General features: G+C 39.0%; 1 protein-coding gene across 2 annotated transcripts; it reads left to right on the top strand.

The window, feature by feature from the left end:
* slc37a1 (solute carrier family 37 member 1) lies at positions 1–26,364 on the top strand. Of its 2 annotated transcripts, none has more exons than XM_017691502.2 (20): positions 1–300; positions 1,877–2,102; positions 7,960–8,041; positions 10,286–10,397; positions 11,411–11,489; positions 11,967–12,102; positions 13,041–13,117; positions 14,273–14,439; positions 14,808–14,860; positions 15,123–15,200; positions 15,586–15,711; positions 16,398–16,488; positions 16,643–16,705; positions 17,161–17,246; positions 17,641–17,689; positions 17,954–18,027; positions 18,550–18,628; positions 22,806–22,903; positions 23,001–23,065; positions 23,931–24,008. In XM_017691502.2, the coding sequence occupies exons 2-20, from the start codon at positions 2,047–2,049 to the stop codon at positions 23,944–23,946; spliced, it is 1,587 nt and encodes a 528-aa protein (XP_017546991.1). In that variant the 5' UTR covers positions 1–300; positions 1,877–2,046; the 3' UTR covers positions 23,947–24,008. The 2 variants fall into 2 exon arrangements, with proteins under 2 accessions (XP_017546991.1, XP_017546990.1); XM_017691501.2 differs by having other exon boundaries at positions 4–267; positions 23,931–26,364.

Raw genomic sequence — 26,364 nt, 5'->3', positions numbered from 1 at the left:
CAGCTTTGAGGTGGAAAGGGTTGTGAACTGCCCTAGATAGTGTACGAGTGCGCCAATCGGGATACAGCCAAATGTCACGTCAGTTCCGGCTTTCGCTCTCTCCGGTTGGTGCAGCTCCTGACTGACTGGCCGCGGCAGACGGAGGTCAGCGCCTCCGCTAAAGAGCCGCAAAAATCAGTTCCCCTGTTAAACAAAGGTGGAGGTGAAGTCCAGGGTTCAGGAGTAAGAGCTTTCAGAGCGGCGCAAGATCGCAAACACAGCGGGACGGTGAGCGCTGACGCAGCCCAGCCAGGCGTGACGGTTGGCTTCCAGTCTTTAAATTATTAACATCCTCAAAACCTTCAGATTTAACATTGAGTCCTAGAGTTTGACGTTAAAATGCGGTTACCTTCTGTGAACGGCACGGTGCGGTGGTGAATTTGCGACGAGTCTGAAGTCAGCTTCCTAGTCGCCAGCTTCTCGTTCGAAATGTCGCGGTCCACCTTAAATGATGGAAGCGGAACTCACATTCTGAGGGCTCCAGAGTGCCACTGCTGTACCATTTAAGGTGGAACGGGAAAATTGGAACCAGAGGTTGGCGACTGTTTTTGAGGTTGAATGTTCGTTTGCTGTAGAAATGTATGTGTAAGTAACCTAGTGGGATGTTCTGTGTTAGTAGCGCTGTAATAGTGTTAGAACCAGCAGTCTTGCAGAAAGAGGAGTTACAGTAATAAGAAAAGTCATGACTGTCATAAGACTGTCACATTGCCTCTCAGTCCTTTGAGCAGAGGAGTGGGAGGCGTGTAGAGTAGCTAGTCTTGTTGCTTCAAGGAAATATTGACTCAAGTAACATTTAAAAGTACTTTTCCTTAAAACCGCTTGAGTAGAAGGACAACAGTACCGCACCAGGCCACCACTTCAGTACTTGTAGAACTGGAGTGGAACTTCTTAGCACATCATCCAGCTTCTGTCAGCTCAGGAGCTGAATCCTGTTAGACTGTTCTCTTCTTTTTGAGATGTTTTTGGTCTAAAACGATGTGCTAAAGCTTCCAAAGTCAGAGATGCGGCCAGTGTGATCATTTATATACCAGTGCAGATGCCATCACCAAAGCAGCGAGTAGTGAAAAGGCAGTGCCTTAAATGCAACTGAGTAGAAAGATTTGTCAAATATGCTTGAGTGGAAATAAAATCATCCTATTGAAAATACAAAATACTAACTGAGTAAGCAGAGCTTATTACTGCCCCACCTCAGCTTATGGGAGTTCTGCTGTACAGCCTGACTTGATTATTTTACATCAAGCCTTATTTTTCCCACCGAAATCCTTTTTTTTCCTGATTTTCCTTTTTTTTAATAATGTGGAGCCGTGCTCCAGCATTACAGTAGCTGTAACTTGGGTCTCAATCTGTTAATGTTTGAAGTTGAGTGGCTGGTCCAGTCAGAATAAACATTGTTCTACACGATGTTCTACACGATGTGCTGTCTGCTTGGAACAGATATGATGTCCAATGCGCTGTATGTCTAAAAATACCCAGATTCCTCTTATAATTAGCGAATTCACAGCCACACGTGAGACTAAGGTCACCATGATCAGTGCAAAGCATCAGCGAGGGGTATAAAGCCCTCAGCTTTGGGCTGCAGCGCACTGAAACTGCATTCTCTGGAGTGTTGGAGGCAATTTCCTTTTCTTTATGATGGGGGGGCGATGTCGGGGAGGTGCATCTCTCTTAAGCACATTTGATTTTTGAAAGAAGCTTTGAATGAGCAGGTGGATACTGTACATCTGATGATGTCTGAAAGACCTTTAGTAGATGAGAATCGTTTGTGCCAGTGATAGTTTCAGATGATATAAAGCCTCATATCTTATATCCTCTTTCTCTGTCTCTCTCCTCTCTCTAGGAAGACAGGCTACATGGAATACACCACCGAGACATCATGTCCATTTTTCAAGCTGTCACTGGGCCTCTTTTGTTAGAGCTGAGTACTGTGACTGCGTGCTTGTGGTCATCGTGTCTTCTGGCTCTCTGAAGCCGACCTTCTCTCCGCTAGCCTTCACAAACAACCACAACATGGCACCTGTGCCCCCTGGTATTCGATTCCTGGCATCCTTTAACCGGGAGCAATGGTCAGTTATCTTCTCATTTCTCTCTCTGCTCTTGTGCTGCTCTCAGTCCTTTATCAGCCACTCTTTTCATTCTGTTTCTTCTTCTTCAGCTTTCTCTTTCGGTGTTTGTTACAAGCTTTGTTTGGAATAGAATGGATTGTATTGTTAAGAACAGTGGCATGTTGTTTTGCAGCTGTGATGCTTAGAATCACACAGAAATGCTTATGATTAATAGTAAAGATGTATTGATTTCAGTGGAAATGTAACAGATATGTAGGTAGATGTGAAACAGCGCATTCTGACATTGTCATCACAATGCAAAACTGTGACAATGCATCATGAAGATGTAACTGTGTGTTGTGGAGAATGTGCCTGCTATTAGTTATGCCATCTAATGCATTTGTCTGCAAGCAATCAGCAGAAAAAGTATCAAAAAATGGATAAATGAATGGTTGACTTAAACGAGGGTCATATCACCATACACCCCTCAGTTTTTTTTCTAGGGTTCTTTCATTTGCCATCTTTCATGGAAACCACTGTCAGTGATCAAAACTAGGCATTTGGGAGCAGCTTGTCTGTTTTTTGTATTGGTTATGGCTCTGTTTATAGCGCAAAAGGAATGTGCCATGTTCTTTCTTGTTTTTCTGGGTCTAGTCCCTTTTTTTACGGCTCCTGAGAATATGCAAAATAATGTCTGCATTTGCAATGCAGACTAAGAGACAGATTGCTAGCTGGCTCCTGTGGATAACAGCCTGGTTCTAGATTAAAGGGATTTTCAGTGGAGAGTGTCTACTGACTGTGCAGTTCATTCTAAAACTGGCTTCAAATCAAATAACTTTCTGTCTTTGCACAGCGGTGTGTTGCTGCTGCTACTCACATTGCAGAGAGTGTTCTTTAAAATGGGTTTCAATACAGTCCACAAAAGCTGCTTTAAAGTCTCAGACTGTTTGGATTCATGAGTGGTGGCTGTAGGTTGTCCTTTATCCTGTCAAGTTATGTTGCCTTGTCTTTGAGTGCATTATTGAACCTGTTGAACGGAGGGTGAATGAACTTAGCAACACCATGGCCTTGGTATCCTCAGGAGACACGTGTGCATAAGCACAGTGGCCAGGCCTGATGATGTTGTCTGCTGTGTAATTGCAAACATGGAAAGAAGAGCCGCCCTTGAGGCAGGGGAGGTACTTGGTTACTTTACTGTTGCTTTTGAGGTTGTCTCTCCCACTTTTTCCATCACCAAACTCTGTTTGATGTGAAGGGTGTTGGGCCACGTTCCTAAAACTCACAGTACAATCACTGTATCAGGTGATATTTAAGTTTGCAGTAATAAAGTTAAATGGGAATTTGCAGAGATGTAAACAAAGTCATTTGTGGTTTGATATGAAATGGTATATTGTACACTCTTAGAAAGGTGGCTCTTCAAGGGTTCTTTAGTAAAAGCAACGGTTCTGTTTGCTTAGGTTATTTGTATAGTGAAAGTATCTTCATATTGGTGGAGAATGTGTTTTATATGGTTCTGTATAGAACCTTTTTGAAAATGGTTCTGTATATCACCAGAAAATGGTCCTTCTATTGTTATGATATCAAGCTTGTAGAAACATTATCCAAAACACTATGTATAGAACCACACAACACATTCTCCAAGCAAAGAACTAAGGAAGAAAAATGGTTTTATATTTTTATATTTAAATTTTTTAAGACTGAAGGAACTTTTACATTTTTAAAACTTCAAAAGTGAAGACATAGTAATTCAACTTCACCCTCAATGTAATACAGCTTTTGCTTTCATTTTATCATCTTCTGTGGTTCCATTCATAATTGTGGACTGTTTTTATTTACAGTATCTTACTGTCCCACTAATTATTTGAAACCTGTGATGCTGCACAGAACATATTAAAACCAGTTTATTCGGTTGTCTTCAACCTAACTGGCTTCATTTTGGTGAAAAGATTGATTACAAACTTGTGATTGGTAGTGAATCGCTCAGCACATGGTGTGTAAACTGTGGTGCTATTGAGGCCGTTATCTTGCTGAATCCTTCAATCCTTGTATTATAAATTCAAATGAGGTATGTCTTTGTCTTTCAGTCATAAGCAGTAAGTGTGATGATAAGCATGTCTTCTAACTAAAGACTGAGCTCGTTATGGAGCCTGGAATGATGGAGAGGGAGTACAACTGTCCTGATCTGTCTTCTCTCCAACATCAGCACATTCCTAACTCAGCTAGCCTAGGTCTCTGATTATAAACCACTGAGCCGACAATGAGTATCAGTCTTTTGTGTAGTAACCAAATGCCACTCATTCTTTTGAATGATCTCTGTGAGGTGGAAGATACCGACTCTGCCCTCAAGCTGCTGTTTCCTTACCGTTTCTATAAAGAATAGTTTCACGTCATGGTGCAGTATGACCTACGTCAGTGCTATTGCTCAATGTCTATTCAGGATAGCAGTATCTTTATGTGTTGAAACACACCCTAGGAACACAGGAATAAAGACAGAGACTGAATACCGAATACACAGGGTGTACAGTACTGTAGGCCATAAAAAATTGTTTAAACACAAAATAAACACAAAAATTCAAAGGGTATATATATATGTGTGTGTGTGTGTGTGTGTGTGTGTGTGTGTGTGTGTGTGTATATATATATATATATATATATATATATATATATATATATATATATATATATATATATTACACACACACACACAAACAACCTGATTAGATTGATGTATTAGTGGTTACAGTACCGATACTGGCACTTAAACACAGTATCAGTATTAGTGGTGGAGATACTGATAACTATGACACCATGAAGCAGTTCTTATGCTCACATAGGCTTCTGTATACCAATTAACAACACATCAGTTGTGTGGGTCGATAAACAGCTGTAAAAATGCTCATAGCAAAACGTGCAACGTTAGGAACTCATGGAAAAGCGATAGTATTGGGTGAGAGTCCAGTTGGATTTCTTCCTAAGGTATTCGTTTCACTGGTATCCCACAAAAAAGCCAAATAAAATATAACTTGCACACGATAATGGGAGTGCCTTGACTGAGCCAGTATATAATTTTGCATGGGGGTGTTATCAACACTGTGGTAGCTGCAGCACACATTTTTACAGCATTGATTCAATGTCTAGTGAGGTATAGTCTATATGTGTATGAAACCGTGTGGGAAAACTACATACTACCATGCTATATAGAATGTTAAAATAGCGCATTGCCATTGATTAGTATGTATTATATTGTACTGTGTGGGTTTGGATACATACATAGAGAAAAACGGACAGTTCCAGGGTGTTTTCACAACTTGTGTACAAATAGCAAGAATTGAAACACAAGATAAAGTTTCTCTTTAGATCCTGATGTTCAGCCTTGTTCACCAGTAATGAATTCACTCTTATACCCTCTTTCATACAACTGTACCTCTCAGAGTAGGAATGCTGTCTATGGGATGGTATCTTCAAAGTTACATGTTCAGTACCTTTAGTTAAGGAGTGTAAGGTAATATAGTACAATTTAGAGGTATAGTTTTTAAGTTGCAGTGACTCCATATACTGGCCTGACCTTGCATTTTATTTTAATTTATTATTTATATTATATATAATTTATTTATATAATTTATTTTAACTTTAAATAGTCATGCTATTGAAACGTACAAAATACTTTCCCAGTATACATTTTTTAAACTCATTTAAAGGATCTTTAGTCCTATAGACCATGTTGCACCATTGAGGGTACATTTACATTTCTATATCTTGAAGGCCAAATATTTACCTGAACTGTGTCTTTACCTGAAAGTGCTAGTGTTAACACTGCACAGAATAGCCTCAAATGGAGAAAGAGCAAACACTGAAAGTGTCTGAAGCTTTCACAGTTTGTCTTTTGGTCCAGACTTGGCGTTCAGCAGTGTTTAATGGATGGTGGCCATCGTGGCATGAGATGAGTGAAGTCTGCGGTTGGCTTAGTCTGTTCTCAGAGAGGAGTGAGTCTTTAGCAAGGGATGATTTGTTTGCTGAACACACAGGCTGCAGGATAGAGAGTGGGTGTGAGGGCATGTTTGCAGGGCAAGTTAAATGCCACAGATTTTCCTTATGCTGTTGCTAATGTTGCTGCTGTATGTTGTTGCCAGAGCTGCTGATGCACAGACAACAGGCCAAGAATGCAAATCAGTGAAGTGATTATGGTGCCTATGTAGTCTGTTTATCATGGGTTTCCAATTTCTGATGCGGAAAAAAAATCTAAAAAGTTTAGTTTAATTAAGAAGAGTAGAGTTCACTTTTAAGAAAGATGGTTCTTCAAGGGTTCTTTAGTAAAGACAATGGTTCTGTATACAAGCCTGTTTCCGAAAATAAAAAAAGACAATATATGAAATGTTAAAACTGAGGAATCTTGTTTTTTTGAAGAATATATGCTCACTTTGAATTTCATGCAAGCAATACATTTTTTAAAATGTTGGGACGAGGCAACAAAATACTGGTAAAGTTGTGTAATGCTAAAAAAAAAAAAAAAAAAATCTGGTGGAATGTCTCACAGCTACTTGGGTTAATTGGCAACAGGTCGAGCAATATGAATGGGCATAAAAAGAGATTCCTAGAGAAGTTGAATCTTTCAGAAGTGAAGATGGGGAGGGGTTTACCACTCTGTAAATGACTGTGTGGGCAAATAGTGCAACAGTTCAAGAATGATCTTTCACGGTGTGTGGGCGGTGAATTAGTACACACTGGGTGAATTGCACATTTTTGATGGCACCATTAATGCTGAGCAATATTTACAGATATTGGAGCAACAGGGAAGGCCTTGCATATTTCAGTAAGATAATGTAGAACCACGTTCTGCACATATTACAACAGCATTGCTCTGTAGTAAAAGAGTTCAGGTGCTAAACCGGCCTGCCTGCAGTCCAGGCCTGTCACCACTGATAACATTAGGCACATCATGAAACCAAAATTATGGCAAAGGAGACACCGAATTGTTGAGCAGCTATCCTATATCAAGCAACAATAAGAAAATGTTTCACTTTCAAAACTACAGCAACTGGTTCTCCTCGGTTTCCAAATGCTTACAGAGTTTTGTTAAAAGAAGAGCTGATGAAACACAGTGGTAAACATGCCCCTGTCCCAACTTTTTTGAAACACGTTGTTGGCGTCAAATTCAAAATGTGCATACATTTTTCACAAAACAGTAAAATTTCTCAGTATATATATAGTGTTTAATAGCATTCTGCTTTTATTTACATTTAGCACAGTGTCCTAACCATCATGTAGAACCATCATTTAAAAATTCAGATTTATGAAAAATGCATCATATTTTTGAAAAGTGTTCTATGTAACACATGTAAAGCTTGACATCATAACAGTAGAACCCTGTTTGGTTCTGTATATATAGACCCATATACTACACATTTTCCATCAGTCTGAAGAACCATTTCACCATGCAAAGAACCCTTTAAGCATGGTTCTTTGAGTGTTCATGGTGCTGTATGGAATCATTGTCTTTATTAAAGAACCCTTGAAGAGCCATCTTTTTTAGTGTAGAGCATATACAGACTTTGTTACCTCAACAAAGTTCATTAATGTTTACACATATCTTTGAATAATTTCCTTCTTCCTGGTGGGAACTCAGAGCATAGGGAACTTGACTGTAACTCATTGGGCTAAAGGTTTGATCCCAGCTACAGCTATAGCTGTTGTCTTCTTAAAGAGTGCACTTAGGGTTGGGGGTAGGGTTATGGTGAGGTTGATTCAGAGAAACTGTGTCTGTGGTTTGCTAGTAAGTTAATGAGGAAGTTCTAACCGTTGTTGGTTCCTCCTAATGTGTTGTTTTGTTTGTGTGTGTTTGTGTGTGTGTGTGTTTGTGTGTGTGCGTGTGTGTGTTTAGGTACAGAGCCTTCACCTTTGTGCTTACCTTCCTGCTCTACACTAGCTTCCACCTGTCCAGGAAGCCCATCAGCATTGTCAAGGTAACTACATACAGCCTGCACTCCATACAGCCTATCATTCTCAAGATAAATCACCTGCACGCACTCTGTGCAAGTACAGGTATAATTAAAGGGTCTATACTTTTTTCTTGTATTTTTTTCTCTCCCCTGAGGTCAACTTGTACAATTAGTAAAATTTTTTGTACCAAAAATAATCATAATTCATTTTTACGTTCATGACTACTTTATCACTTAGAACTAACCAGACTGGTTTTATTATGTATGAATGATGTTTGTTGTGATTGTCTGCCCGCTGTAGTTGGGGCTGAAAAATTCCTTATAACTTCAGGGTGGATGGGCAGGTCTAAACTGCTGTAGACTGAATTTGTACATAATATGTGTTGGTTTCCGTGACATCACAGAAACAGTGACTTCAAAACTGCAGACCAGTTTGCAGCTTAGTTTCTATCTATAGGGTGTTTAGACTGAGGAATGATTGCTATGTTTTAAAACTTGAACAATGTTTATATGCTACATCAAACTTATTTCAAGAAGATGAAGAAAGTTTACTTTTCTGCGATTTTTGCCTTTAAATCAAAGCACTTTTTTTGCGTTTCCAGAAAAATTAAAAACTGAGAACACAAAAAATATCTAAAGAGCATGAACCACCAGAAATATCACAAAGAGAATGGCCTGCTACACTTGTGTTTCATGTTCGGGATGGGCAATTTGATATTCTTATCCTGATAAATTGAAACTGCCTAAAGCTCCCTAGCAATGATACAATGACAGCTCGTAGTTTGTTTCCATGAGAATGCACACAATATGATCCCTGCCAGAGAGCACACACCCTCATTCACCTCACAGTGGAATCAGTGTGTTTATTACAAAAATAAGTTTGTTTACACCTGCTTGAATACTGTGTGCTGTAATTTGCATTACTAAGTAGTGTTTCTGATTCATGACATTTGCTGCTGTTAAACTTCACACAGAGACTAATTATGCTACACACCAGCATCTAAAACTTGTGCTCACATTAGTGTTGCATGATTTATCAAATACGGTTTATGCTAAATGCTAAACAATTTAGGGCTCTTTCAGTATTTTCAGGTCTTTATTTAAAACATTTGACACTGTGTTCATATTGAGTTCTACTGATAGACAAACTAAATTCCTTATGCTAATTTTACCCAGATAGACAAAACTAAAACCAAAGTTTTATTCAGTAGCATGTGGCCATAAAATCTTAGGCACAATGAAAGAGATGGTGGTTTGAATTTACATAATTCAAATGTGTCAGTCATTTGAATAATGTACAGTCAAACATTAAACACAAGTTGTCATCTGTTTTCTATTTGTTTTGAACACCGTGTGATGAATGTTCTCTGTTCCCAAATAAGCTGAGACGCTGTGCAAAATGTACATAAAAACAGAATGCATTGATGTGCTAATCATTTAAACCATATGTGTAATTGAGTACAGTGCAGAAAACAACATGCCAAGTGTTGAAACTGAGACATTTTGGGTTTTTTTTTAAATTTATTATAACATTTTGCCAGTCATGTGTAAATAATGTAGTTACTTATTTCATTTATTCAATACTTAGAGTCTGAGAATTGATGAAACAGATTGATAAAAAGATTGAATTTGAATATCAGAATAGCTCTAGATCTATTAACAATTTTAATAGTTTTCTATGATATTCAAATGAAAGAAGTGTTTCATTTAGAAATGCTACTTACAATGCATATAAGCTTTGGAGAACTATTAGTATAATTCATTTACGTCATTTTTATACTGAATTTGCTCTAATGTTGTGAATAATTCTCATTCACTATAAGCAGCATTAGCATTTTTGGGTGATCCATTAAACCTAATTTTTGTTAACTTTTGTTTTAACTTTGCACTGGGGCTGCAAGGCCAATGTAGCTTAGCTAACGAATAGTAGTCTGGGTTACTCAAAATCTTGAAGACATGGACTTTGACTTTATTAGCCATGTAACTCCAGTGCAAAACTGGAAAAGCAAACTTTAAACCTCAAACATATCTTGCCGATAAACTATGTTTGGGGTAACTGGTGAAATTTTCTGTATTTTTCAGAGAACCGTTCCTTTAAATTTAACCAGTTAGTTTACCAAGCCATTAATCCAGCTCTGTGCTGAGGACAGCCTGCCAGAAGAGTTACAACCTGGTTGTGGTTTTGATGAACTCAAATGCCTTTTTGTTTTTTTTTTTGTTTGTTTTTTTTTTGTTTTTTTGTTGTTGTGTTTTTTTGTTGTTGTTCAGAGTGAACTACATAAGAACTGTACACAGTCCAAGGAATTAGCCACTGTAAGCAGCAAAAGCAGTCAGGAGCATGTCCTGCATGTGGGAGAAGATTGCAGCTGGAAGCCGTTTGGTATTTTTTTTTTTTTGTTCCTTTCTGTCTCAGTGTAACTTTCTGTCTGTCCTCTCTCTCTCTGTCTCTCTCTCTCATTCTCGAGCTGTCTTGTCCCTCTCTGTTTCTACTTCTGTGTTTTATTGAATTTGATGCTGTTCTCTTTTCAATCTAATTTCTGTAATCTTTCTTCTCATCTCTCACTCTCTCTCTTGCTCTCTGAGAAAATTCATATTATTGATAATATTAGAATTATTATTAACCCATTAATTCACCAGCTTTTGACTTCATAATATGGAAGACATTTCAAAAGGGCTGTTATTTTTAAATGGGTAATTGCCAGTTTTGATTCTACTGATCAAAGTTTCTGCATAACTTAATTGTTACGATGTAAACCATGTCATTCAGAGTGATTTAATGTGAAACGGCTAATTTGAGAGTAAGTCAGAGGTTCTTTAAAGTGGTGGTGATAGGAACCAAGAGTCTACATCACAAATATAGCCTTTTTATTTGCTATGAAAAATGACAAGTGAACCTTTTTCTTCTGCAGCCTTCATGTGCTTGACAAATATGTTTTAGGCCAAAACCTTGTCAAGGAATGCTTCTGTAGCCTTTCTGTGTAATAATTTTTTAAATAAAATTTTCTTTCTTTAAAAGGCTTTAACACTTCACTTGTGGTTCCTGTCACCACCACTACGTTTGAGAGGTTCTTCCAGAATGACACATTTGACATCAAACTCCTCTGAATTGCTTTGTTTACTTCTCAGTGATTGATTTATGCATACTTTTTGAAAAATTGGTACACTTCCCATTTAAGTTATAGGAGTTAAAAATTGATGTCTGGACTTTCTGGCTGCTTCTGACCATTGAAGCCATTAAAGAACCTATCTGTGGTCTCCACAGATCGCTGATAAGTTCTGATGTGCTGTCTCTGCTCTGGAGTGTCAGAGGTGTTGTCCTCTTGTCGAAGTTAGCTCATAGGCTTATTTGCTGATATTTTATTATTGATACATTGTTCATGTATGTGTGTACAGATAAAGAAAACTATAAGCAGCTGTTGGGAGCGATGGACCTCTCCTTTCTGTTTGTTTACGCAGTGGGCATGTACCTGAGGTAAGAGGTGAATCTCTGATGTAGCCTTGTTGCCTGTGCTTTGGAACTATGTTCTGAACAAGGATGTCATTACCTAAAGCCTAATACAGTGCTTTTTGTTACTCATATTCTTTCATATTTCATTTTTTACACATTGCCATAATTCTTCAAACTGAATAAGAAGGCTATGGCTTTGATTCTTTTATTCACCCAGCATGTGCACAGCACATCTGTTGACCTTAATGAATGGATTTTACTGCATGGGCTAAAGGGCATTCTGGTTTTTATATTTTTACTTTGAATCTTGCAGAAAACACACACACACACTTCCTCACACAAACACACACACAGTTGTCATCTGATTGCTGCAGAAACACATCCACATAGGCTTGTATTTATTAATCTCTGATTCTTTCACTGGTGCCTTTCAAGAAAACACACATCCACACATACCCATTGAGTGCTAACATTACCTCATGGAGCTGTTTCCTCTTGTAGTGGAATTATTGGAGAGCGTCTGCCAATCCGGCTCTACCTGACCATGGGCATGCTGACCAGCGGCCTCTTCACCTGCCTGTTCGGCCTGGGATACGCCTTCAATGTTCACAGCCTTAGCTTCTACATCTTTGTTCAGGTGAGCTTTCAGTATGTGCAGTGGTTCTAGAAAGTTTGTGAACTTATTTATTTGTAATTTATTGACCAATTCTTATTTATTTTATTTGTAAAACATCAACCTGAGTCTTCACTATCAAAGACTCAGATTCTGGTCTTCTGGACTTCTTCCGAGTGCAGAATTTCAGTCAAGAGAGATTTCTGAGGATCTCAGAGAAACAGTTGTTCATGCTTATCAGATGAGAAGATGTTACAAAATGTTACCAAACAATTTCTGAAGAGTGTGGACTTGCAAGTTCACTGTCAGGCAGATAGTGTGCGAGTAGAGAAAATTCACCAACGTTTCACTGTGCCCAGGAGATGGCTATTTCAGAGCTCTTGTCTCCACTATCAGGAAAACACTGTCATAGAATGATAGCAAGAAGGAAGCTAATAATCTAATGAGAAGAGCACTGCTGCCAGTTTCAAGTTTGTTAAAGACCACCTGGATGAGCCAAAAAATTACTGAAGTGTCCTGTGGATTTTTTTGGAAAATCAGTGGAATTTCCCTTAAAGTTATTCACACTCTCATAGTGTCTCATTTACAACATTTTTTTTTTAAACAAGCAGCCATTGAAGGTTATTTTGGTTGTTTACAAGTCACACCTTTTATTTTTGGAGTGTATTGTACAGCACAATAAAGCATTGACAGTTTTCTTAATCCTGTGGTTTTCTGAAGAAACGGTCGCATTAATTACATGGGATAGAAGGTTTTCTGCTTGTGTTTCACAATAAATGTGCAACATGGTTACACAACTGATCTCGCTAACTCAACGGATCTTCTTGTTGTCTGTTTCCATTCTCACTCACTCCACTCCCTCCCTCTCTCTCTCTCTCTCTCTCTCTCTCTCTCTCTCTCTCTCTCTCTCTCTCTCTCTCTCTCTCTCTCTCTCTCTGATCTCTCTCTCTGATCTCTCTCAGATTGCCAATGGTTTAGTGCAGACCACTGGCTGGCCCAGTGTGGTGACGTGTATTGGGAACTGGTTTGGGAAGGGCAGGTATGGAGTTGAATACCTTACATTCTTGCTTACTCACCTTATTCCAGGAGGTAGAGCACATTGCTTTTAAAAGTGTTATAGTATTGTGATGTTGGAATATTAAGGTACTAACATTTGCTCCTACTGAAGTAATTGGCCATTCTAACATTTCTAACATTATCCCTTTTTTGGCCTAAACTGAATGATTTCTTTTATGACATTCTTAAAATTTGTGCATATCATATATAAAAAACATGCCCACCTCCTTGTTTCTACGCTCATTGTCCATTTTATCAACTCCACTTACTATATAAGTGCACTTTGTAGTTCTGCAATTACAGATTGTAGTCCATCTGTTACCCTTTTACCCTGTACTTCAGTGTTCAGGACCACTATGGACCCTCACAGAGGAGGTACTATTTGCGTAGTGGGTCATTCTCAGCACTGCAGAAACACTGATGTGGCGGTGGTGTGTTAGTATATGTTGTGCTGGTACAAAGTTTTCAGACTCAGCAGTGCTGCTGGAGTTTTTCAACACTGTGTCCACTCACTGTCCACTCTATTAGACACTCCTAGCTTGTCAGTCGACCTTGTAGATGTAAAGTCAAAGACGACAGCTCATCTGCTGCTGCACAGTTTATGTTGGTCATCCTCTAGTGCTTTATCAGTGGTCACAGGACACTGTTGGCTGGATATTTTTGGTTTGTGGACTATTCTCAGTCCAGCAGTGACACTGGGGTGTTTAAAAGTGAGTGGACACAGTGAAAACTCCAGCAGCACTGCTGTGTCTGATCCACTCAGACCAGTGCAACACACTAACACACCACCACCATGTCAGCGTTACTGCAGTGTTGAGAATGATCCAGCACCCAAATAGTTCCTGCTCTGTGAGGGTCCATGGGGGTCCTGACCACTGAAGAACAAGATAAAAGGAGGTTAGCAAAGTATGCAGAGAAACAGATGGACTACAGATTACAAATTCTCCTCAGTTATTTTTAATAAGTAGTTTTGTTTTTGTAAACAATACAATGCAAATCTTTTATCATCAAATATATAAAAGGAAGTTTCTTGCAGGTCTGTTGAATATCCTGGTTCTATCCTGGTATCCAGTATCCTGGAAACTGCTGTATCCTGTTTTTTTTGTTGAACTAAACTTTTTTTTCTGTGTTTATTTAGGCGAGGTTTGATCATGGGGCTGTGGAACTCTCACACATCAGTGGGGAACATCCTCGGCTCTCTGATTGCTGGGTATTACGTGTCATGGAACTGGGGTCTGTCCTTCGTTGTCCCTGGCATCATCATCGCTGTCATGGGCATCATCTGTTTTCTCTTTCTCATTGAACGTGAGTTTACTTATGCATTGCTACTGTTGTTTTTGTTTTTTGTTATAGACCTTAAAGGGTGGTCTTGTAGGCCTACATACAGTTGGAAATAGCATTCTGTTAGTAGTTTGACTGCACATTAATGGCAATATAATCAATTCAGATTAAATAGAATAATAACGTCCATGTATTTGCATTAGATTAGGTAAACTTCATTGTCTACAGAGGGAATTTGCTTTGGATACATGTATTCTGTGGTCTTACCTCCTACCCTCTGACTGCCGTGTGGTTGTGCATTGTGGGTTTTTTTTTTTTTTCTGTGCCCATACACATGCATTTTAGTACTGAGTGGATTATTTATTATTTATTTCTCTGTTTTGTCTCTGTAGACCCAAATGATCTGAAGAATGCTGGCACCCAGAACGGTGCCGTTAATGGCCAGGTAGGTAAACTCTCAAACTCCCTTTTCACCATGTGTTTGTGTGCGTATGTTTTCATAGCTAAGGTGAAGGTTAATGATGGTTAGATGTCTTGAACATTTGCTGTGGTATGTATGTTCTGCTGTGGTCTCTATGGCAACGGTCACTGTGGAGTACATGGGAAAGGTGACAGAAAGCACTTACAGGGAATCTAAATGAAAATGTACATTTTCACACATATATGCATGAATATGTGTTGTGAACTTTTTGTTGTGTTTATGGTAGAAGCTGCACAAAAGCTGGATGGGCATTAACGGTCATAAGGAGCTCTACCTGCAGTACAAGCAGGGGGCCAAAAGCCAGGTAGGTCTAATGCAGTTACTTGTCAATTTCAGTTAAATTCATCACTCCAGACCAGCATAATGAAAGTTGTAGTGCAACATTGGTCAGTGTATGGCAGGTAGTCATTACTGGACAGTGTAAGTTAGTACTGCTCAGTGTAAGGCAATGCAATGTAAGGACAGTGTAAGGCAAAACAATACAAATTGACAATGGTATCATAGCAAAAGTACAAAGAGTATTATACCAACTATTAAACCAAACCAACTGGCAGTTGGCTTACAGTGACATTGGTAGCAGGCTCTATATTATAATAATAATGTACAGTACATTATACTACATACAATGTGTCATTTACATTTCAGACTAACCGTCATTAATGGTATAACACTGTGTGTTTGTGTTTCAGAGCTCTGATATGGAGCTGCTGTTGAGTCAGGACCGTGAGGTGTGTGTACCTGTGCAGCAGGTGGTTGTAGTGAAGAGTGAGGCAGAGCCGTCAGCCATAAGCTTCAGAGGAGCTCTCTGCATACCGGTGAGTATTTGTCATCCAGTTGAGGGGTGGGTGACGAGAGTACTGACGATACATGTACACAGTGTGCTTAGAAAAGTGTGGTGTGGCATGATGTAACATAATTTATCACAGTACTATAAAATATGGATGTTGGTCATCCCTACTTCCAGTCATCTATACTGCAGACCGAAAATATGGAAACTGACTTTTAAAGGTTTAGATAATATTTTAAGCTTAAACCAATTTGTCAACAACCAACACAGCATGACGTTTATTTACATCTAATTTAATCAAAGATTCTTTTCCACAATCTTTCATTGGTTAGCAGTGCTGTAGTCTTACTCTAATGTATTATGTAAAAAAAATTGAACAGCTTTTCATTTTTATATACTTCTTCTTTAACACAACTGAATCAAGCCTTCAAGAGCATCTGAAAGTGAGAATCTGGTGGATCTGCAGTAAAACACTGCAGTATAATCACCAGGAGCTAAACTAATGAGGTATCAGTTAGTTGTACACCGTTGCTGCACACATTTGGTCAAACCCTTTTTGTTTTATGTTAACAAACATATGACTGACATGTACATTTTCCTATACAAAGATGTCTGTCCCACCTTTGTGCCTGTGTTTATTTGAATGGTCTATATGTACAAAATGGCACTCTCTCTCTTTCTCTCTCCCTCCCTCCCTCTCGATCTTGTATGCAGGGTGTGGTGGAATTTTCTTTCTGTCTGCTCTTTGCTAAGTTGGTCAGCTACACCTTCCTGTTCTGGCTGCCCCTCTACATCACTAAAGCAGGTGAGTGGGAGGAGCACACACATGCCACATGCTCATAAAATGAGAATATAAAATACCTCCTTTTGAAAATTACATGAGCTGCCCAAACTAGAACAGCCCGTCGTGAATTCACGCACAAGTTATTTTGGTTGTTTTTTTTTTTCATGTGTCACAGCTCAGCTTGACTCAAAAGAAGCGGGAGATCTCTCCACCCTGTTTGATGTCGGTGGAATTGTTGGTATGTGACATTTCTTGCCCTTATTGGCGTGGGGGCCGTTCCTTTTCAATTCTAAAAATGTGACAAATTACTTTCAATTTGACTCATAAATCAACCCAAATTCATTAGCACAGCTTCAGCTGAGATTAGTTTAATTCACATAATAAACCTTGGTAGGAGCACTGCATGGAAGATTGAATTGTAAAGAAGGCTATCCCTGCTGCTGTTCACTTTGATATTCTTTATTTCATACATATATAGAAATATACATCATTAATTAGTTAATGTGTATTTAGTAGAAAAGCAGGTTTTAAATCGCAATGTGACCGTGTGATTTGTAGTTAAAGATTAAAAATACACTTAAATAAATAAAAATGCTTTTGTGTAGGCTATATACATGTAATGATGTTTTTGTGTGTGTGTGTGTGTGTGTGTGTGTGTGTGTGTGTGTGTGTGTTTTGTGTGCGCACATGCAGGTGGTATCCTGGCTGGTGTGGTATCGGATAAGCTTGGAAAAAGAGCCACTACGTGTGCTGTAATGCTGCTCTTGGCTGCACCCACAGTATGTTTCTTGACCGCCCTCTAGAGGAATAGGTTACAATTACTACATGAAAAATTCAAATGTGTACATAATTTCCAGTTTTTGCATATTATTGCCAAAGTAATTTGACTGACAAAGTTGTGTTGATGTGACATATTTTATATTTTCGTGCAGAAATGTACACGTTTAAGTCACGTAAAATAAATTCATTACTTTCATAATTATAGAGATCTTGCAGACAGGACTTCTCTGTTTGGCAGCCTATTAAATAGAATAGTTAGATATTTAGATAAAAAAAATAATAAAATACTCAGTGAAGTACTGTAGGCAGCTCAGTGGAGGACAGTATTGCTATATTTACTCATATGTGAACTTTGATTGGGCTTTCTTGTGTCTGTCCATTCCTCTTTTATAGCTTTATGGCTTTTCCATGATCAGCCAGTTTGGCCAGGGCCCCACAATCGGTAAGACTTTATTATAACTTTAAGACTGGATTTGCACATAGCCGCATATTTCTAGCATCTGTATATATTATTAAGCCATAAATATAGTTGGACATGAAAGCCAAACAGTTGTATAAATTCACAGTGTACTGGATGTTGATTTGGTGTTCTTGATTGTATACAGTAGGCTGATCATACATGTTGCCTGTTCTTAATGTGAAGTATAAGGGTGATTTTTGATCTGTATTAAAACTCTAAATTAACAACACATTTTGTGTCTCACAGGCATGCTGCTGGTGTGTGGAGGGCTAGTAAATGGACCTTATGCCCTCATCACAACAGCTGTGTCTGCTGATCTGGTGAGTGTGAGTGTATGTGTCTGCTTGGCAGAGTGATTGGCCATTAAAGGAATACTGCACAATTGTTTAACCTAATCTGTACTTACTACATCTAGCACTTCTCTGTACTCTGTTTAAAAAAAACAAAAAAAAAAACAGAAAACTTGTTGACTCAAACACATTTATAATAGAAGCCAGTGGGCAGTTGCTAAAGTGGGTTTTCTACTCTTTTCTGTTCTGCATTTTAGTTATTGTTCATGGTAATAAATTGTATGTGCTACAGATGTGGTACACAGAGATTAGGCTGGATGATGCTGAAGTATTAATTAAAAAACTTTAAGGATCAGTTTTCCAGACCGAGATTAAGCCTAGTCATGCACTACACAGCATTCTGAATGTAGATTCTCTATGGTAAGGAAGAAGTAGTGCAGGACGGGGCTTAATCGCTCTCCGGAGAAACGAGACCTGAGTGTTTTTTTTTGCTTACGATTTCTTATAAGTCTCCTTAATTTTTTGATTAACCTTTGACTTTGTGATTTATAGGGAACGCACAAGAGCCTGAAAGGCAATGCAAGAGCTCTGTCTACAGTCACAGCTATTATAGATGGGACAGGCTCTGTAGGTAAGAGGATCTGATTTCTGTCAAGACTTGTATCATAATGTTTAAATCTGTGTTAGGATTTTTATTGTTGGCTTTGCTGCAACTCTGTTGTTTTAATGTTGATAAAATTTTGTAATAATCCATGAATTCTTCTGCAGTTTCATAGGCTAGGACTTAGCTAAAAATATTGAAATGTATTTGTTGATGGTGAATGCACTGATACAGCACTACAATATATTCATAGTGTAAAATTAAAAATGAATCTCAAGAGATATGGTGTGTCTAGCATTTGTGCTTTTAGTTGTCCATCCACTGAACCATCTCTGTAACTCTGAAAACTCTTGATTGCTCTAAATAATTACTGCCTAACTGGATCTGTAGAGTAGAATAAAGTTTTAGATATTTTTTCAAGTCTAAGAACTATACTACAGAATACCCGCAAAATATACAACTGTTACAAAATATATAACTCTGTTACCTGCAAAAATTATGATAACAGGTCAGCTGAAACACAGTAAATACAGTAATGTAAATGCTACAATAGTCATCTTCCAGCTAAAGTTGTAAGCAGAAGAATGATGTGTTTACTACATTGTCTAGTGTGCCTGGGAATCAGGGAATCAGGACCTAAACTGTGCTCTTTCACCTCACTTGTGACAACTTGCACCTCGCAAGGATTTTTATAGGCCTTTTCTTTGGAAGCGGTCAATCTTGTTCCACCATGCCTCGTGCTGTTGTCTCTTACGTTTCTGAGAAACGGAGCATAAACACTTAGTGGAAATTTCCTTGAGTCTGTTTTCTCTAGCAGCTTGCATGTTTTCTTGTGACTCCTAATCCCAATTGATTGAACTAAGCACACATACTGAGTGACACCATTAAATGAACCCACATGAAATTATATGATTTTTCATAAAAAAATACAACACAGTTTGCTTAATTGCTGAAAATATGTTTCAGTTATGACAATTCTTAATATTCCTCACTGATTTTCAGACTTTAGGATGCATTTACTTAAAACATTGAGATCTAACTGCTCATCATGTGGCCATGAGGAAGAGCGATGCAGTCCTTTTGCTTTAAAATGCAGGGGTTTGGCTAAAATTAAGGCTCTGTTCATGAACTGAAATGCTTTGTGTTTTGCTAGTGACATGAAAACGTGGGACAGCATTTTTTTAGTTTTTTGTTTATTTATTTATTTAAAAAGTAAACATGTGATAAATCCAAATCTTTCTACTTTAAAATAAATCAAAATTAGCTTTTAAAATACAACACTGAAAAAACATTATCTTTTTCACAACTTGAAATTTTGAAACTTGAAAGGGGTTAGGGTTTGGGACTGAAACCTCCTGTAGAAAACACATTTTTTTAATGCTTTGGATTTAAACAAGGCATGGCATAATACTTATAAATATCTAAGGTCTGAGGAAGTAATCGATCTCAAGAGATCATGGGTTTGCATTCCTATTGGACTGCATCTGCCATGCATTTAGGGTCCGATGCAGGAGTGTCAGTCCATTCGGCAGTCCGTTCGGCAGAAGCAAAACACAGGCAGATGTGGCATCTTGGGCGCAGGCCTTCCTGAGGGTTCTGTTATCTTCTGGTTTCATACCTGGCAAGACCACTCTTCAGTTCTTGCTCCCTGACGTGACTATCTGAGGCATGTGATTGCGAGAAATAATTTTTGATGGAGAGGGCCTTGAGGTCACACTTGCAGATGTCTCTGCAGATGAGCTCTCCAAATAGGAAGTCTTTTGGTATTCAGCTGCTATCAGTCATGTGTGAGACTTGGCCCAGACAGCATATGCAGCTCAGTTTAAGGAAGGTGAATGTGTTGATGTCGCTTTTGAGTAACCAGTTGAGATCATTGAGCCCAAGAACACAAATTCATGGACAACACCCAGTTCATAGTCAACAACACTGATGGATTGCTCATCACCTGTGATTTCTTCAAACTGATTGTGAAGCGAAACTCCTTGCAGGCATCTGCAGAACAGGTTATGAGTGACAGTAGTTCCTGCTGGGTGAGAGTAGTGACAGCTGCATTATCAGCAAAAAAGAAAGTGTCTTGAGCTATTTCACCAGAACCTTGAGGTTCTCCCGGAGTCTCAGAGGTTTGAGGAGAGGTCTGAAGGAGTTCAAACAGAGTTCAAGGAGGTGCTGACCATCTTCGTTCATGATTCCTGTTTCAGTTTATACCAAACAGGAAGGCCAGCAACTCTGGCATTGAAGTCACCAAGAATAAATAGTGGTTCTTGAGATGGGACTTTGCTGATGGCTGTGCTAAGTTACAATAGAATTTATCTTTATCTTCCTGAGAAGATGTTAATGTAGTGTACTACAGGTGCTGAAGATGTTAGCGAGGCCCACTGGTGCTTGAAGCAGGATCTTGAGCAGTCTCTCAGTTCCTTCTGGTTCTATGGTGCAGCCAACTAAGTTGTTTTTAATGGTGCTACCAACTTTATGTTCCCTTCTTCTGGATGCTTCCAGTCCTAGACAAAGGAAAAGTCTTCCAGAGGATGACAGCCTAGTTTCTTGGAGGGTGACAATGTCCATATACAGTCTGCTTAGTTCATTGTTAATGACTGCTGTCTGCAGGGGTCACTCACAGAGAAAGTGATGCTGGAGTGTCCACTCCAGGATGCAAGCTTGGGCAGGTCCTTTTAAGGAACCAGCTTGTGCTCAGCAACAGGTTTTCCCTCTTCGCAGCACTGATGTAGTCCAAGGGAAAGGCAAATGCAAGTGCAACATGGCACCAGTATTGTCACAGGAGGTGCCAGAGTGAGGCTGTGAACAACTTTAAATTGCCTTAGGGACTCCATCTATGGATTTTTTTCCTCAGGATTTACTCCCAAAGCCATTCTCATGACTGCATATAGCTGCAAGGCAGCAGCAGTTTTAAATCAGAGTCAAGTGGGTTGCTTTTCCAGGCTATTGAGCCCCACCTGCCTGATTCTGAGTGTTTAGTTGTTTTTAATAGTTTTTTTTTTGTTTGTTTGTTTTGTTTGTTGTTGTTTTTTTAAACTGGGACTGCTGGTTGAGCTAATTCAGTACCATGGTCCATATATAAAGGCAAGGCAAGGCCATAGCTATGCTTAATTACGCCGCTTTTACCCCCCCCCCGTTATGGTATGACGGGTCTGTTGATCAGCGCCGACTAATGGCTGCAGATCCAGATGGCCACTTGCCGTGTTGCGTTTGTGAGTAGGAACTCAGTCTGGGTTTTTTTTTTGTCTCCTCCATCACCCAATGTATTCTGTTTCTCTGTAGTTTCCATTATTCCTGTCTTCCTGTCCTGTCTCCCCCCCTTGTCATATTGCATGTGCTCGGATGGGTTGATCGCAATTTCGCTGGTTACTCTGGTGACTGTGACAAAGGTTTTCATCATCAATTAATGTGTCCTGGCACGTGGACTTTAATAAAGCTTATTCAGAAAGTGTAATCAATCTGCCTAGTTGTTTAGATAAAACAAAGTATAAGCTTACTGTAAATCGTCATTATCCAAAAAGAAAGACTGCATGAGCACCTCCTTAGTGCACACTTGCTTCTCTTCAGCCATACCTTATTGGTTTGTTATGAATAAGTTGTACAGCCAAGACAACTTTGAATGTAAATCTCAAATATGGACACAATTCAAATATCTGTTACAGACACTTTGGCATATATTATTTAATGAATAAGTCCTGAACCAGCCAGTTCAGAGACAGTTTCTTCCCCCGGGCCATCAGGCTGTTGAACAGCCAGTAATGCTGGTGTATAGGCCTGTCACTGTACCGCTGAGTCATCATCTCCATGGACAATCACCGCCTTATCCACATCTCATCAGACTTACTCATTTATGGCATTTTGCTGACGCTCTTATCCAGAGCGACTTACAATTTGATCATTTTACACATGTAGGCCAAGGTGGTGTTAGGACCCTTATTGGTATAGTGTAGGGTGCTTGCCCTGGTCGGGGATTGAACCCCAGTCTACAGTGTAGAAGGCAAAGGTGTTAACCACTACACTATCCCCAACCCCCAACTTACTCTGATCCTCTGCACCATCAATCTAGCAAATCTGTACTTACACATATAAAGTGACATCTTGTACATCTTCTATCCATATCCTGTACAATCTGGAAGATTTCTATATCAGTATCCTATCCCTGTGTACCTGCATCTCATTTATTTTCTGCCTCACCTTTCTTGTTGGCCTACAGGTGCTGCAATAGGCCCCCTGCTGGCAGGACTGCTTTCCGCACAGAGCTGGGATCAGGTCTTCTATATGCTCATGGCGGCAGACTTTTTGGCTCTGCTGGTGGGTTCTGCATAGATCACACTGTAGTTGTGCTGAACTAATCATGCACACTTGTTTTGTATTATATGTTTACTCTGTTTGGTTTGTTTGTTTATAGTTGCTGCTGAGATTGGTGTTGAAGGAGCTGAGGTCTAATAAGAGCCGCCCAGGAGCTGCTGTAGAGTAAGTCCGTGTTCATCCATGTCCATTTTCATATCTGTCTGAAACGGTCTTTTATTTAAATGTGTAACAGCAACGTTTTCAGTTGTAGCTTTTTGTGCATGATAATAATACTGATTTTAACAATTGACAGATTTTTCAAGTGGCCATGTATACAACATAATACATTGTCTTCAGACAACAGATTAAGTCCATTAAGAGACTTCAAAAAATGCAATAAAGACTCCAGCTCAACTTTTAGCTCAAAATTGGGTTATTCAGAAAATTCAGGTTTTCTGCATAGCCAGATAGAGAAGAGCTCCCATGGAGGCAGTACACCTACACATGTACAGTACACCTCCACAGAATTCTCTGAGTGTATGCATAATTAAATCATTAAGATGTAAATAAAGTCATTCAGAGTGGTTTGATATGAAATGAGTTATTCTAGAGGGACAGAATTTTTTGTGGTTTGCAACAGAAAGCAGACATCCAAACTATTTAATGCCTATAAAAGATCCCTCACAGAAAGCTATTGTATGAAATGCTTACGTATATACTGCCTGACGTTGTACAACAGAAGTTTTGAGAGTAGGTTTTGGCCTTAGGGTCAATTTGTTAACGTCTTACTTAACGTATGCAGAAATTTAGAAATAAAGGTGGAATTACCCTTTGGCAGTACAGCTAGATTAACACATAAAAAAGAATAAAAACACATTAAAAATAGATTTCAAATTCTGTTTTCTGTTGGATTCGACACATCTGTTCAGTGCTTCAGTGTGTTTATTGGCAGGTTGAGAAACAGCCGTTGGATTATTGTCAAAATCTGATTTATCAGACTACTTTGTGCCTGTCAGCACACTGATTGGTATATGTCTCTGTTTTCCAGGCTGAAGGAGCACTGAACACTTTGCACTAAATTGGAGAGTGAGATTAGAGAGAGGAGGCTGTGGACATTCTCTGTCCATAAACCTGCTGAGCACTCTTCTGACCATTTCCAAACTGGACCACAACTTGAGTCTGGACCAAAACCACAACTTGGCCTGGTTATTTCCACTGTGCTTTGCCGTTGACTGATCACTTAAAGGGACAAGACTGAATCTTCACTTGCTTTTTCCACTCAGAGCTTCAGCTCTGTAGCCTGACTGTTGTACAGTAGGGATGTAGTCTGTGTATGGAGGGAGGTCTCTGTTCTTAAACTGGTTCAAACTGCTGGAATTCATTAGGCATTGCACCATTAAGCTGTGTCAGATAAATGAAGGAACAAACATACTGTAAGTGTTCAGAAATTACTTTGTCTACGTTATTAGAGTCAGTGTGGTTTTAATAAGTTCAAGTAGTTAAATGGTACGATACCAAAATATTTATTTTGGTCCTGTAATATTTATATGTAGAATGCTGTAATTTGTACAGTGGTTCTGTGGGAATTAGAACAAGTTCAGGGGACCTAGTGGTAGCTTTAGGTGTGTTAGTGGAGCTTTTAAACCCAAGCTTCTGCCTCAGAATAGTGCAGCTATTTGTCATGAGTAGGCATATTACAGCTGGAAAAAACCTCACAAACGTGCAATACATGGGATCAGCAAGAGTAGGACTAACAGTCATTGTAATAGCCCCACCATTAAAGGAATTCTTTTCCCATTATAGTGTTAATGTAGCTAATAATGAAATGAAAGCTAGTGGCGAGGCAGTCAGCGTGACTTCACCATGTTCATTAGCAGTGTTAGGATTTTATCAAGACTAGGATGGAGAACAGTCCTCCCAGTAAAGGGGTACTCCAGCCAACACATGGAACCATCGCTAGATCTGTTGCCACACATGCCCATAGTCCCAACAGTGAACGGTGATATATATCGAAGCTGGGAGTAACTTTTGGAAAACTACAAGCACTTTGGAGCAGGTGGGGTCGTCGTACGACACATTTGCAGAATGCATGCTGGGTAATGTAGTGAGAGAATACTGCTGGAGGAAGACAAATGGCATACAGAATTGTGAATTCTTTCAAACCTATTTGGTTGAGGTGAGGGGTGCAATACTCTGCTATGGAATATTACTTAATATAAATAACAAATGCTAGTCTTCTGCTGGAAGTAACCCTTTTCAGCTAATTTGGCTATAATAAAGCTAGTGTGGAGCCAGTTAGCATGACCTTAACTCATTATTAGCAATGTTAACATTTTAGGTGAAATATTTATATTTAGTGGAGTCGACAGAACCAATGCAAGTATTGCTGCAGTGAGTGCTGTCCCCTTCTCTTATATGTAGCTGAATCTTCCCCTTTCTCCCTGCTCACAGTAACTGTAGAATGAAGTGTACCACTAAAAGTCCCTTGAAGCACATGGTGGGTGAACAAATTTAATGTAAATATGGGTGCGTTGTGAATATATTGTTATTCATTCTCATCTGCCTTTCTATAAACCAAAGCAAACCTTATGTTATTTATAGAAGAATATTGTCTTTATTTAAATACTGTCTTCAGTACTGTGGTGGATATTAAGTGTTCCTTTTTTATTTATGTGTTGGGATTGCTGGACAGATCATGGGATGTTTCCTCAATGTCTTTATGTACTAGTCTGTAACGTTGCGGTGATATCGAGCATCTAATGCTGAAGAGATTTGACATGTGCATTCAAACGCATGAAATGTTTTGGGTGGACGTAGATTCAGTCAGCAGGTGAATGTGTTCTGTACTGTGGTATCAGGAGGCTTGTGAAAAGCCCAGTTTTGTTTCTTTTATTTTATTCTTCATCATGGAATCATTTCTTCCTTATTGCAGAAAGAGTGCTATAGATTTTAAAGACACTGTAGAGGTTTATTTTGTTTGTATTTTGTATGTGTGTGAGGCCAGTGATGAGGAGAGAGAAGCTCATTGGTGTTCAGTGTACAAACACAAAACGGACAGATGAGTTTAATTCACCGTGCTGTCGACATTAGCCGCAGTTATTGTGACGGTAAACCTGCCCATTTTGCCTTTAAGCGAAGAGTGATCGTGAACAGTGCTGCAGTCGGATCAGTCAGACTGATTCAGCGTTGGCCTCAGGGCTTATTGCTTTTCTCCTGCAGTAACTACAGCACAAACTTATTAGACTGTGGGGACGTCACACTATGGATGCTTGAATGTCTTTATATGAATAACCCATGTGTGTAGTGCTGTGCTAGTGTTACAAGGAAATCATCGTGCCTTTTTTCTATTCAACTGTTCTTTGTGTGGGATTGTTTGTTTTTTATTTTAATTTTTCTGATTCATCTGGAAATCTAAGTCACTGTGTAATATTGCTATTAATACAGTAATTGAAGAAATGAGATTATAGATGCAAAAAAAATGA

This window comes from Pygocentrus nattereri, chromosome 6 (genome assembly GCF_015220715.1).
Source record: "Pygocentrus nattereri isolate fPygNat1 chromosome 6, fPygNat1.pri, whole genome shotgun sequence".
In the NCBI taxonomy this organism is placed as follows: Eukaryota; Metazoa; Chordata; class Actinopteri; order Characiformes; family Serrasalmidae; genus Pygocentrus; species Pygocentrus nattereri.
The sequence above is the reverse complement of the archived record's forward strand: the minus strand, read 5'-3'. Positions and strand labels throughout refer to the sequence as shown.